This window comes from Gekko japonicus, unplaced genomic scaffold, assembly GCF_001447785.1.
Source record: "Gekko japonicus isolate JY-2015 unplaced genomic scaffold, Gekko_japonicus_V1.1 scaffold3929, whole genome shotgun sequence".
Taxonomy (NCBI): Eukaryota; Metazoa; Chordata; class Lepidosauria; order Squamata; family Gekkonidae; genus Gekko; species Gekko japonicus.
Window position 1 is genome coordinate 19,252 of NW_015169295.1, and position 14,023 is coordinate 33,274.

General features: G+C 47.6%; 1 protein-coding gene across 1 annotated transcript in view; it reads right to left on the reverse strand.

The window, feature by feature from the left end:
* Window positions 1–9,441: 9,441 nt before the first annotated feature.
* The window catches only part of CHRNB4 (cholinergic receptor, nicotinic beta 4), a 32,093-nt gene continuing 27,511 nt past the window's right edge, over window positions 9,442–14,023 (reverse strand). Inside the window, exons 5-6 of the mRNA XM_015416582.1 lie at window positions 12,986–13,958; window positions 9,442–9,582 (exon numbers count right to left, since the gene is read on the reverse strand). Coding sequence (XP_015272068.1) covers window positions 9,442–9,582; window positions 12,986–13,958 — 1,114 coding nt within the window. The remainder of the gene's footprint in view (window positions 9,583–12,985; window positions 13,959–14,023) is intronic.

Below are 14,023 nucleotides of genomic sequence, written 5' to 3' on the forward strand. Positions count from 1 at the left end.
GGCCTCCTCCTCCTCCTCTTCTTCTTCTTCTTCTTCTTCTTCTTCTTCTTCTTCTTCTTCTTCTTCTTCTTCTTCTTCTTCTTCTTCTTCTTCTTCTTCTTCTTCTTCTTCTTCTTCTTCTCTGAGAGCTCTCTCAGTCCCACCTACCTCACAGGGTGTCTGTTGTGGGGAGGGGAAAGGAAAGGAGATTGTAAGCCACTCTGAGTGAAGGGCGGGGTATAAATCCAATCTCCTCCTCCTCCTCTTCTTCCTCTTCTTCCTCATGGCCCTTTCTTACACGCCCGGGGAAATGCCGATTGCCACTTTGGGGTCAGGAAGTGATTTTTCTTCAGGCCAGTTTGGCTGCAGTACCTGGAGGGGTTTTTTGGTCATCTTCTGGGCATGGAACAGCAGTCACTGTGGAGGGTGTGGAGGGGGAGGTATTTGAGAATCTCCTGCATTGTGCAGGGGGTTGGACTAGATGACCCCGGAGGTCATCTTCCAACTCTATGATTCTAGGAAGACCCAACATGAGATGGACCGACTCTATCCAAGAAGCCACAGCACCCAATTTGCAAGACCTGAGCAAGGCCGCGGACGATAGGACGTTTTGGAGGTCGTTCATTCGTTGGGTTGCCATAAGTCAGAAATGACTTCACAGGACTTCACACACAAAGAAGACAGAAAAAGGCGCGGGGGGGGGAGCTAGGGTGCCCCTGAAGCTTTGAACCCGGGCTTAAAATGGACTGGGGCTCATTTTCAAAATGGCAGCCGGCGGGGCCCAAGTTTGCTTAGAAGTCCAAGGATACAGCTTGGAAACCCTGGCTTCTAATGGTAGAAGCTTGATATTGGTTGCTCAGCAGCGGGGGGGGGGGAGCCCTTTGAATCATTCAGTAGGAAAATTGCCGTGTACCGAGTCGGATTATCGATCCGGTTTAGAAGTCTCTTCCCTGATTGGCAGCGATTCCTGGGCAGAGGAAGGTCTTCCCCAGTCTCTGTTCGCTGAGATCTTTTCAGCGGAGGTACCGGAGAAAGAACAAGGACCTTCCCAGTGAAAGGCACGTACTCTGCTAGTGAGCCAGTTCTTCGACCATCCGGTTCGGATCTGTCTCCCGAGACTGGCAGCAGTTTCTCTGATGTTTCAGTTTCAGATGGGTCACCGTGTTTGTCTGTAGCAGTAGAAGGAGCTGCGGTGGCTCAAGTGGTTAAGACGCTGAACTGCAGGCTGTGGAAGGTCGGTAGGTCAGCAGTTCGAGACCCGAGTGTGCCACATGACGGAGTGAGCTCCCATCTCTAGTTCCAGCTCCTGCCAACCTAGCAGTTCGAAAGCAAGAAATTGCAAGTAGATAAATAGTTTCCACTTCAGTGGGAAGGTAACAGCGTTCCGTGCGCCTTGGTGTTTAGTCATGCCGGCCACATGACCACGGAAACGTCTTCGGACAGCACTGGCTCTTCGGCTTTGAAACGGAGGTGAGCACCGCAGCCCTAGAGTCGGACTCGACTGGCTTTCGAGCAAGGGAACCTTTACCTTTACCTTTAGCATTAGAAAAGAGCACCGATTTCACACAAGAGCTGCGCTGCGGTCGCGCCTCCCTTGGCCCCGCTTCTATGGGTAAAGTTCCCACTCGAAGCTGCGCGGCTGCATTTTGACCCGCGGCTTCGCCCGTTTTTTCCTGCGGTTTCGTAATCCTCAAAAAACAGGATCATGAAACCGCGGGGGAAATCGGGCGAAGCTTCAGGTCAAAATGCGGCCACGCGGCTTCGAGTGGGAAATTGACCAACAGAAGCGGGGCCAAGGGAGGCGCGACCGCGGCACAGCTCTTGTCTGAAATGGGTGCTCTTTTCTACTGCTACAGACAGACTAACACGGTGACCCATCTGAATCTGAAACATCAGAGAAGCTGCTGCCAGTCTCGGGAGACAGATCTCAACCGGATGGCCGAAGAACTGGCTCACTAGCAGAGCACTCCTCCACATGCAGCTGCTGGTGTGACCTTGGGTCAGTCACAAGTTATTTCAGAGCTGTTCTTTCAGGAGCAGTCCTCAAAAAGAGCAGTCCTCAAAAGAGTTCTCTCAGCCCCACCTACCTCACAGGGTGTCTGTTGTGGGGAGGGGAAGGGAAAGGAGATTGTAAGCCGCTCTGAGACTCCTTTGGGTAGTGAAGGGCGGGGTATAAATCCAGTCTCCTCCTCCTCCTCCTCTTCCTCCTTCTCCTCCTCTCATGGCACAGCTCCTAGCCTGTAGGCTGTGAGCCAACCACGTTGAACCGCAGAACAGAATCCCCCCCCGTTAATTATTTTATTTTCTATAATTTGTTTAATTAACCATACATAAGTTCTTTAGGTTCTTCTTGTAACTCTTACATTCAAACCCCAAATAAATCTCACTACGGGAATTGTAATAACTGGATCAGCAACCACCAAGGAAAAATGGGAGCTTACCTGCTAAAGGCGTGTCTATATCGGGATCCTCGCTTCAGCCAAGCTACGCACAATGGTACAGAGCACAGCCCCTAATCGTCCATCCAAGTAACTTTGTGAATCATTTAGTACAGTGCAAGGCTATATTGGCTGCACAGAAAAGCCCTCTTGAATCATTCACTTTTGCACAGTTTGCAGAAAACCAGGAAAGGGGGGGCTTTCCTGACCTGCTCGGGCCGGCCGTTCCACAAGGTGGGGGCCACCGCGGACAAGTCACGTTTCTGGGGCAGTTGTTGCTTTTGCCCATTTGCAGGCCTGCTCCTTGGGAGGAAAGCGATGGTGAACCTAAACAGCATGATAAAAAGTAGAGACATCACCCTGCCAACAAAAGTCCGCATGGTCAAAGCAATGGTATTCCCAGTAGCCATGTATGGCTGCGAGAGTTGGACTAGCCACAAGCTACAAGCATGGACGGCTTCAAAAGGGAATTGGATAAGCATATGGAGCAGAGGTCCATCAGTGGCTATTAGCCACAAGGTATAGATAGGGACTCTGAGGCAAGTGATGCTCTGTCATCTTGGTGCTTGGGAGGGGGTCAACAGTGGGAGGGCTTCTGGTGTCCTGGCCCCACTGGAGGACCTCCTGATGGCACTGGTATTTCTGTCCACTGTGTGATACAGAGTGTTGGACTGGATGGGCCTTTGGCCTGATCCAACATTGGCATCTCTTATGTTCTTATGTTCTTATGACTATAAGGAAGGCCGAGTGCGGCACTGGTATTTCTGTCCACTGTGTGATACAGTGTTGGACTGGATGGGCCTTTGGCCTGATCCAACATTGGCATCTCTTATGTTCTTATGTTCTTATGACTATAAGGAAGGCCGAGTGCCGAAGAATAGATTCTTTTGAACAATGGTGCTGGAGAAGACTCTTGAAGAGTCCCTTGGACTGCAAGAAGATCAAATCAGTCAATCCTAAAAGAAATCAACCCTGACTGTTCCCTGGAAGGCCAGATCCTGAAGCTGAAGCTCAAATACTTTGGCCACCAGATGAGAAGGGAGCACTCCCTGGAGAAGACCCTGATGCTGGGAAAGATTGAAGGTCAAAGAAGACGGGGACGGCAAAGGATGAGATGGTTAGACAGTGTCATCGATGCAACGAACATGAAGTTGAGCAAACTTCAGAGGACGGCGGAAAACAGGAGGGCCTGGCGAGATCTGGTCCATGGGGTCCCAAAGAGTCGGACTCGACTGTGCAACTGAACAACTACAACAACAATGTGCAGAAGACCCTGGTCGGATGAGCAAAGCTGTCATGGTGTCAGACTTGGACCCTTGACCCATTGTTTGAGGCACGGGATCTGTGTAATTCTAATCATGGGTCTTTGATGTACATCGTTTTGCTTGTTACTGTCTCTTATAGTGCTTCTGCTATTTCCGTTCTCATGCCTAATGTTCCCATATTCCATATAGCACCTGCTGGCATGTTATCAATCTGTCTGCAAGGTTCCTCCTCTGCCATTCTTGGGAGGGGAGGATTGAGACATGTCTGAGCGATAGTAGATTAGCTGCGCTATGTAACAAGTATCAAATGAACCTCCTCCAGAGGCCGGTGGAAGCTTTCGCTTTTCAACCTTCTCACGGCCTTCGAGAAAGTCTGTAATGATAAACATTCTCACCATTATAATTGTCTTGTATTACTGCAACCGAGCAGTTCGAAAGCAAGAAATTGCAAGTAGATAAATAGATACCACTTCAGTGGGAAGGTAACAGCGTTCCGTGCGCCTTGGTGTTTAGTCATGCTGGCCACATGACCACGGAAACATCTTCGGACAGCGCTGGCTCTTCGGCTTTGAAACAGAGATGAGCACCGCAACCCTAGAGTCGGACTCGACTGGCTTTCGAGCAAGGGAACCTTTACCTTTTTACTGCACCTGCATACTATGTAATGCTGACGTATGTATGAGGGTTGGACCAAAGTTCTTGTAGTTTCCAACTTTGCAATATTCTTTAGTTCTGGCAAAAGAGTTCTGTTAAGTAGCTCGCTTAACAAAGTAGTCGGAGAGTGATTCAGCAAAGATACAGCTTTATTCAACAACTCGAACACAACTCCAACACGGATCAACATCTGATAGCCATAACAGCTTTACCATGAAAGCCGTTCCCTTTTTAAACTCTCCCCGCTAATGTAGCCGCGCCTTACTGTACATTACCAACCAATGAGATTGTTTACATAAAGACCAATCATCGACGTTCCCGCTCAGGAAGCTTGCTGACAAGTGATTGGTTGGTTCTTCCTGGGCTAGCATTGCGATTGGATGGATTTGGATCCTAGCCCAGGACGAAGCTTTACATGACACTCCAACGAGGTGATTCACATACACGCTATGCATTCAATGGCAGCTATTGAATACATTACAAGTTCAACTTGAATGCAACTTTTCTGACTGTTTCGTCTGAGAGTTACTGTGCGAACTGACACATGGCAGTGCATCGGGACTTCCCGGTCACTTGTGGTCTGTTCCTTCTTGGATGGGGGGCGGGGAGGATAGAGAGAGGGAGGCTTTAAATTGCTACATTTCTCTTAACTTTTATTTTGTTGTTTTGGGGGGATCGGTGCGCACGTGTGAGTGTGTGTACAGCTGGAAGTCATGGCGACCTCTGGTGACTGACCCCTACCGGGGGCCTGGAGGATATTCAGAGAGGGGGCTGAATAAAGCCTGCCCCCAACTCCCGACTGCTGGTATTCCAAGGAGGTCTCCCATCCAAGGACTTGCCGGAGTCGACCCTGCGTAGCTTCCGAGATCTGACTTGCCTGGGCTATATCCAGGTCAGGGCGGTTTTTCTTAACTTTGGAGTGTGCTCATTGTGGGTGTTTTTTTTAAGCCCCCAGAGGGGATTCTTTAATTGATTTTTTTAAACACTACAAAAAACTACAACAGCAAAGGGGGAGGGGAAAACTGCATATAAGGGAGAAAGTAAAGAACCCACTACTGACTAAAAACCCAAGAGAGGAGATCCTCTAACTAGCTTTTTTTTTAGCATCCAAACTTTTAATTTTTGTACTTCTTATGAACTGTGTCAATGTTTTAGAACTTTTAACCCTCCCCATTTACATTTAACTGCCCAATAACAGTGCCCCCTATCATGCCCTGGAACCAAAGTTCTCAAAGACACAATTCAGAGTCCTTCAGCCTTTACTTCTTCTTCTCTCTTTTCCGCAGTTTGTAGGGACTTTTCGGGGCTGCTGCCCCCTGCTCAGACAGAGAGTCCTCGCCAGATGAACCAGTTTCCAGCTCACCGCTGGACCTGCTGTCTTCTTCTTTTTTCTCTTCCTCTGACCTTCCCAGCTGGTCCTTTAGAAATTCTTGAGCTTTAAGAACAGAGTCTCTCATTGTGGTTTTTAAAAATGTTCAGTAGACCTCACCTCAGTAAGGTGGGTTTTTTTTAATTTTTAAGAATCTCATTTGCTGGAGGGGAAAGCGAGTAATTAAGGCCTCCTTCAGGCAAAAGGTCCATTCAGGAATGCTGTGGCATTTGGCCAGGAGAAAGGAGGCAAGAGGACTGAAAAGGGACGGCGACTCGGGAGTCCCTCCCGAATGGTCAGCCCTTAAACGGAGGGCACCGCAAGTGGCATGTGCCATTTTTGAAAGTGTCCACACATCAGGCCTGGAAAGAGAAAGACAAGCGATGCAGAAGACGCCAGAGTGCGCTGATGCCACTGTCTAGCTACTCTGCAAAAACACTGTGAACAGGCTGTGGTCATTCCGGATTAAACGCCTGTGTTCTTTTCAATGCTCCCGCTAAACTGCAGAGCCTTGTGAGCAAAAATTCTCCTTTGTGAGCTACTGGCACTAAAGTTGTGAGTGAGCGATTTGGCTCCTGCATGAATTAGTTTGCTCTGGAGACATCGTTCCTGAGCTAAGATAAAAATGTGTGAGCCGGAGGCTAAAAAAACCTGTGAGCTAGCTCACACTAACTCAGCTTAGAGGGAACACTGGTTCTTTTCCACACTCCGATTGTCCTTCTTTGTGTGTTCCCGTTGCTTCGGAGGAGGAAGGGGTTCTGTCCCACACGTTTTGCTCCCTTTAGTGGTGGATTTGATATTACATTGATTTATGTCCTGCAGAAAAACCTGTAGTTTCAATCTGCAGGGAGACTTATGCTGTTGAATCTATGGTCAGAGGAAAATCTACCTAATACATGAAAACAGTTAATAAATATTTTAATAACAGCTGTAAAAGAAGTAATAGCCAAAAACTGGAAAGACAAACATCCTCCATCTATCAACCAATGGCTTTCCAAAGTTTGGGATTTTTTTCTATTTGAAACAATTTCAATTTATAACACTACAGATCAAAACGAATGTGAGTTATATAATCCAATAGGGAAATGGTATCCCATAATAGAAAAACTATCATTTGATAAATTTGATTCAGAATATATTACTGATGCTAAATATAAGTTATTGTTATATGGTTAAGCATTGTAAACTAGAGATATCATACGACTTAATTGTAAAAAAAGTACCATTTGAGTGTATTCAAGTTGAAGTGAAATAACCTGTGTATTAATGTTATATTATTTATGTTACAATGTTGAATATTAATAAAAAATTTGGTTAAAAAAATCTGCAGGGAGAAATGCCGGACATAAAACAATGTAATATCAAATCCACCACTAGAGGGAGCATACGTGGAACAGAAAACCCTCTGAAGGAACAGAAACACACAAGTGAGGAAAATTAGAATGCAGAAAAACTGTGTGGTGGAATTGTTCTCTCTGTAAGGCACTTTCTTGTGTTGACATTACGATTTGAGTGTTCCACGTGACAGGGAGTAAACAGCTGATGTAAGTTTTATGTTTGATTGTTATATGCTTGATTATCTATACCGTCCCTTTAAGACTGAACCATGTGGCATTCTGGGAAACGGAGATGGCACACAAATGCAGGAAAACCAGCGTAGCATGGCAGGTGGCGTGTCTGGCTCTGGTCTCAGGAGACTTGAGTTTAAAGCCACATGCTGCTGTAAAGCTTGCTGGGCTAACTTGGGGCAGTCACTTCTCTGTCAGCTGTGCCTTACCTCACAGGATTGTTGTGGGAATAAAAGGGGAAGAAAAGAACCATATACTCCACTCTGAGCTCTTTAGAAGATGGGGGGGGGATAACAGTGCCACCGACAAGATGTTTGCATCCTTATAACATATTTTATCGGAGTGTGGAATCTGGTCCGGTTTGAGAGAATTTGTCCTCTCTCTTAATAGATTATGTGAATTTATCATGTCAAAAAATCATCCAGTTTTTCCGTACAGATGAGGATTGGAAAGCTACCTTATCAGTTTCTAAATATTTAGCTGAGATGATTGCCTGTAAGAGGGTTGGATCTCGTTTTGTTCAAGACCTTTGAGTCAAAACTTAACAGTAAAATAAGGAAGGGATATTGGGATGTTTTGCTGACCTGACACTGCAACCACCCCAAAAAGTGCTGTTGAGTGTTCTCCACAGTTGGGAGAAGAGAACGGAGATTCCCCGCTTGCTCCCCACAATTAGAAAAGACACCTTTAGACATTTATCTGCTATTCTGACACGTTTATTGTTTTACAACTGTTGACCTTATAACCTTAGCTTGTTATTTAGCCCTGACTTTGCACATCTGAAACATCATCATGTTGCATGTTAATGTCCTGTTAGGTCCCCGTCTCTAAGTTTGAACCTTACCTACCATTCCCATGTATTTGAAAAAGTGTGCCTTGCACACAAATGCTCATACTTTGAATAAACCTGCATTGGTCTTAAAGGTGCCCGACTGGACTCTAAATTTGTTCTCCTGCTTCAGACCAACACAGCTGACCTCCTGGATCTATCTTCAAGTAAGATAAGGAGAGAGAGACATTTGCATTTCTCGGTGTATTGCCCTAGTTGCTTTTGATTATCTCTTTGTCGCTTAAAAAGAACGAATAAACTCGAACTTGGTTTATAAACCACGTATCGGGACAACGAAGGCCGTCCCCACCTTAAAGAAAACACACTCGCTCTGGAAATATCTTAAATAAAATACCATTTTAATAGACAGTCCTTGTGCAGACAGCAAGTCCGGCATCTCAAACAGATAAACCCATCCCACTCTCTCTCTTTTTTTTTTTTAGAAAAGACCTTAAAAAAAAGTTGTAATGAACATAATAAAAATGTAACAGCGTGGAAACGTAACACCCTTTCCTGAAATCGGATATTTTTTTTGGCACTCCCATCCCGAGTGGTTCGTAAGAGCCGTTAGTAGACTGCATTCGGGAAGGGATTGAGAGACATCTGTGTAAGCAGGTGTACGGGGACCTGGGGTCAGCCGTAGAGCTACCAGCCTCCAGGTGGGAACTGGAGATCTCCTGTTATTACAATTGATCTCCAGATAACAGAGATCAGTTCCCCTGGAGAAAATGGCTGCTTTGGTGGGTGGACTCTACGGCATGGTACCCTGCTGAGGTCCCTCCCCTCCCCCAACCCCACACTCCCCAGGCTCCACCCCCTAAACTCTAGGTATTTCACCATCCAGACCGGAGAACCCTAGTCAACAGTGAGTTGAGTGATGAGTGTTTTTGCTAATTTCCCATCAACGTGGCACCCACTGCATGCCTCCTGAATGGTCCATGCATGGGGGTGGGAAATGGGTGTATTGTTCTGGGCCTGCAGAATCCGGAGAATCTGTTGTCTGGTGCAGAGTCTGTTGTCTGGTGCCTTACCTCTCGTTCCATAAATGCAGTCCTTCGGTCATGATTCACAGGTGACGAGGCCGTACGTGTGTATGTATGGGGTTGGAGGTGCATATCACAAAGTCGTACCGGGCCCAGAGAAATGGTGTTTTGGCATCTCAGGGAGTAAAAAGGATATAAGCCCACATTAAATAAGGGAATTAAAGAATGATGCAGTATATTTTGTCAGTAGAAAATCCGAGGAGTTTAAGTGACTGGACTCTGAAACGACACTTCCGGAACTTCAGAGCACAACCCGATGGGTGAGTAAAAGCCGTTGAGGTTGGATTCGGCCATCTTTAGGGGTTCACCGGAATGGTGTGGTTTTGGAAAACGGGCTGGAGGAACAAGCCGAGAGTCCCTAGAATACAAACAACGACAAACACCCAGAGAAACAGCCTGTCCACTACCATGGCGACATATTTCCAGTCTTCAACGACCTAGAAGGGAAAAAAGAAAGCCAGTTAAATGCATTTAATGGTATATCAATTGCATTAATGTCTCCCCTCCCCCCTTTTAAACAATGAGCTTTTTCGGCTTCTTAAGGCATACGATAAAATTCTCTCTCTTTTTCTTGTTTCCTCAACCCATTTCTTGATGCTTTTCAGCTCGGCTTTGATGGGAACCCGTTTTATTGTTTTGGGTTCAGTGATTTTGAACGCCAGCTAACGGCATCACTTGTAAAAAATTTTATAAGGAATGTATATAATAAGCAGAAATCCGGGAAATAATGTAACCACAACACTGGAGTCATAGGAATGGGTCACCGTTTTTCTCCTCTGTATTCAGGTGCAAGGATGTAACCTTTCCGTCAGTTCAGACGGTACTTGGAATTAGGTGGGATGGTTGAGTCTCATCATACTGCAAAATGGAATTCAGATGAAGCCACTTTTTAGAAGAGGGGCCGTGTATCTGTGGTGGAGCACCTGTTTTGGACAGCAGGTCCTATCCAGGGGTCATTTCATAGAAAAAGAGGTGCAGGAGCTCATTAGCATGACTCATTAGCATAACTTATTTGCATATGCCACACCCCCTGACATCACCGGAAGCGTGTCAGAAGACAACATCCACCGCTCAGGCTCCACTGGACTGTTTTGGATTGCTAGCTATTGGGGGGGGGGGAACGGGCAGATCTGTCCTCGCAGGGGAGGGAGGTCTTGTAACTGAATAATTAAAGGTACCACTGGACTGTTTTGGACCGGGGGGTGGGGGGTGGGTGCTCTGCAGCTTACCTGGCTGCTTCTTGCTCTGACTGAGGGCTGCTGGGAGCAGGGGGCGGGGCTTGTTGCATGTTCCCGCCCCCTGGGCTCTTTACTGCCGGAGCTCCGCTCCTGTGCGCTCCTGCAGGAAATGATCCCTGGTCCTATCTCAGGTAGCAGGAGTTAGGAAAGACCCCCCGCTTGAGCTCCTGAGGAGCCACTCTGACAAGCTGGGGTGGATAAACCAATGCCTTCACTGCCACTGCATTTCGATATCACAGTCAACTGTCATCTGTTTACACCAGAGGTGTCAAATTCATGTCTTACAACCTGACATGAATGTCACTTTGCTTGGCGGGGCCGTGTTGTGCCATAAAATGTGATGTCAGTTACAGGAGAGATAAACTTTATAAAAGACCCAATTGATGATATTATTTTTTACTCATAAGAACATAAGAGATGTATGTTGGATCCATGCATAGGGGTGGGAAATGGGTGTATCCAGTCCAATACTCTGTCACACAGTGGCCAAAAATACCAGTGCCATCAGGAGGTCCACCAGTGGGGCCAGGACATTAGAAGCCCTCCCACTGTTGGCCCCCCCAAGCACCAAGAAGACAGAGCATCCCTTGCCCCAGAGTCCCTATCTATACCTTGTGGCTAATAGCCACTGATGGACCTCTGCTCCATATGCCTATCTAATTCCCTTTTGAAGCCGTCCATGCTTGTAGCCGCCACCACTTCCTGTGGCAGTGAATTCCAACTGTTAATCACTCTTTGGGTGAAGAAGTACTTCCTTTTATCCAATGTAACCCGACCGCTCAGAAATTTCATTGAGTGTCCGTGAGTTCTTGTATTGTGAGAAAGGGAGAAAAGTACCTCTTTCTTTACCTGCTCTTTCCCATGCATAATCTTATAAACCTCGGTCATGTCACCCCTCAGTCGTCGTTTCTCCAAGCTAAAGAGCCCTAAGCGCTTTAACCTTTCTTCATAGGGAAAGTGTTCCAACCCTTTTATCATTCGAGTTGCCCTTTTCTGCACTTCAAAACACAAACGTGGCTTAAACATGAACACTCTTAGGGTGCGGTCACACGCGGCAGATAAAATAGGGGGGGGAGCGAGGAAATAGACCCGCAGTTGCACGATCACACCTCCCTTGGAAGCTGAGGGTGCAGCCCGTTGGTGTGTGATCAGACGCAACTGCGGGTGAGTCTCTTTTCTTCGCGCCCCTTTGTTTCCCATGCGTTTGAACGAGGAATCGATGAGCCGCACCTCTGCACTGAGGGCTCCCAATGGAGTTTGCATACTGAGAAGGGGGGAAAAAACAACGGCACGGAGTCGGGCTGGCCTGATCAGACCATCCCAGCGGCATGGGAGCACGCCGGAGCGATCAGACTGGGGAAGGTCTCTCCGTGGCCCATCACAACCCATTTGCTACCGGATTTCCCCCGGTGCCTTTTAACGCCACTTCTGCGGTGGAGCGGAACGAGTTGTCAACGGCTGTGGGGCGCTTCCCAGATGTTGCTGTCTGATCGCGCCCTTTAAATCCACCCGGCATTCGTGCCTATATCGGGTCTAATTGTGCGTATGATCGCAGCCTTACAGTATTTCCTCAAAGTATCTCCCTGATGCCCACCCTCAACGCTTCCACTGCCCATTATTCATCAGCACTGGGACAGTATACAGGGACGTAATGCACAGCCTCTGTGATCTGGGTTTTGGCCACTGTGGGTCACAGAGTACTGGACTAGATGGGCCACTGGCCTGATCCAACATGAAGAAGAAGAAGAGATTGGATTTATACCCCGCCCTTCACTACCCAAAGGTGTCTCAGAGCAGCTTACAAACTCCTTTCCCTTCCCCTCCCCACAACAGACACCCTGCGAGGTCGGTGGGGCTGAGAGAGCTCTGACAGAAACTGCTCTTTTCCAAGAACAGCTGTGCCCAAGGTCATCCAGCCAGGTACAAGTGGAGGAGTGGGGAATCAAACCTGGTTCTCCCAGATTAGACTCCGCGCACTTAACCACTACACCAAACTGGCTTCCCTTATGTTCGTATCTGGTAATAAAGGTAATCAGTTGCTCACAGGCCAGATAGGAGCCTGGACAGGCCAGTTCTGGCCCACAGGCCATATGTTTGACACCCCTAGTTTAAACTGTAGTTTGCAGAACAACCCCTGCTTGGTCTGCCAGACACCACCAGTCCATGTGTCAACCCTGGTTTTTCTGTTTCTAGCCTACTTGCCACCACCCAGCCAAGAAGTCATCTTCCTATGCTACCGTCTCTGTAGTCAGGTAGATGCAAGAAACTTCCACATGACATTGTGCTGTAATCATGCCACCCAACAAACCACAGTTGAATGCAAACTGCTTTACAAAACCAGCTTTGAAAACCCAGTTTGATGCCAAGCCGACAAACTCCAGTTTGTTGTGTAGCTCAACTGGGATTTGATCAAGTCATGGTTTATCACCAACTGGAGTTTGTTGTGTAGCCCAACTGGGGTTTGATCAAGTCGTGGTTTATCACCATCTGTGAAAGTAGCCTTTGTAAGGCAGCTGTTCATGTTCTCTCACAATATCTCATGGCAGGAAAGAAGGGAACTGTAGGACTGGGGAAAACAGAAAAGTTTCCCCTCATTACTTACGCTCTCATTGTTGTCCTCGCTTCTCATGTGGTCAGCTATGAAACTGACCCCCTCGATAGCTTCTTGAACTTCAGGAGAGAACTTGGCCGACGATCTCAGCCGGACATCCTGATGGCTGCCGACATTGTCGGGATTATCCGTAAGTTTCAAGTCGTATTTTTTGGCCGAGGCTGTGTTCACAAAATAGGTCGAGCCCTTGTACAGGTCAGAAAGATCAGTGCAGACGGACTCTGTTTTAATCTTCTTCCGGTTGTACAACCTTTGCCTCGCCGAGTTGTTCTCCGGGCGCTGCATGAACAGGAAGTTCGGAAGTTTCTCGAGGAAGACCACCTTCACCCACGGCGGCATGGCGTGGGTGCTGGGGGACCGGTGGTGCACGTTCAGCACGCAGACGCTGGTGACGATCGAGAACGTCACGAGGACCATTGTAAACATCAGGTATTTCCCAATCAATGGGACGTCTAGCGACGTCGGGGGGACAATTTTGGAAATCAGCAGCAAGAACACAGTCAAGGCGAGCAAAACCGAGATACACAAGGTCATTTTCTCGCCACAGTCTGACGGGAGGTAGAACACCAGGATGGCTAGGGATGTTATAAGCACGCACGGTATTATGAGGTTAATAGTATAAAAAAGCGGCTTCCTCTTAATGATAAAGTCGTAGGTCACATCCACATAATTGGGATCCAAGGCGTTCACAGTTCTTCGCCCCGGGAGTGCCACAATATCCCATTCGCCACTAGGGGTGAAGTCGTCCATGCTGGCCGTGCCGGTTTTAAGGACCATGTCGATTTCCGTGTAGTCGTAAGTCCACGACCGGAACTTCAGAGTGCAGTTCTGCTGGTCGAAGGGGAAGTGTTTCACCTCGATCTTGCAGGCGCTCTTGTAGATGGCCGGAGGCAGCCAGAAGATGCTCCCGTTGTTCTTCACGATCACGTTCGTGTACACAGAGACTTCATACGTGCCGTCGGCACTGAAGGAACCGAGGAGAGGGAAATGCGGTTACGGTTGCAAGTAGATAAATAGGTGCCACTTCGG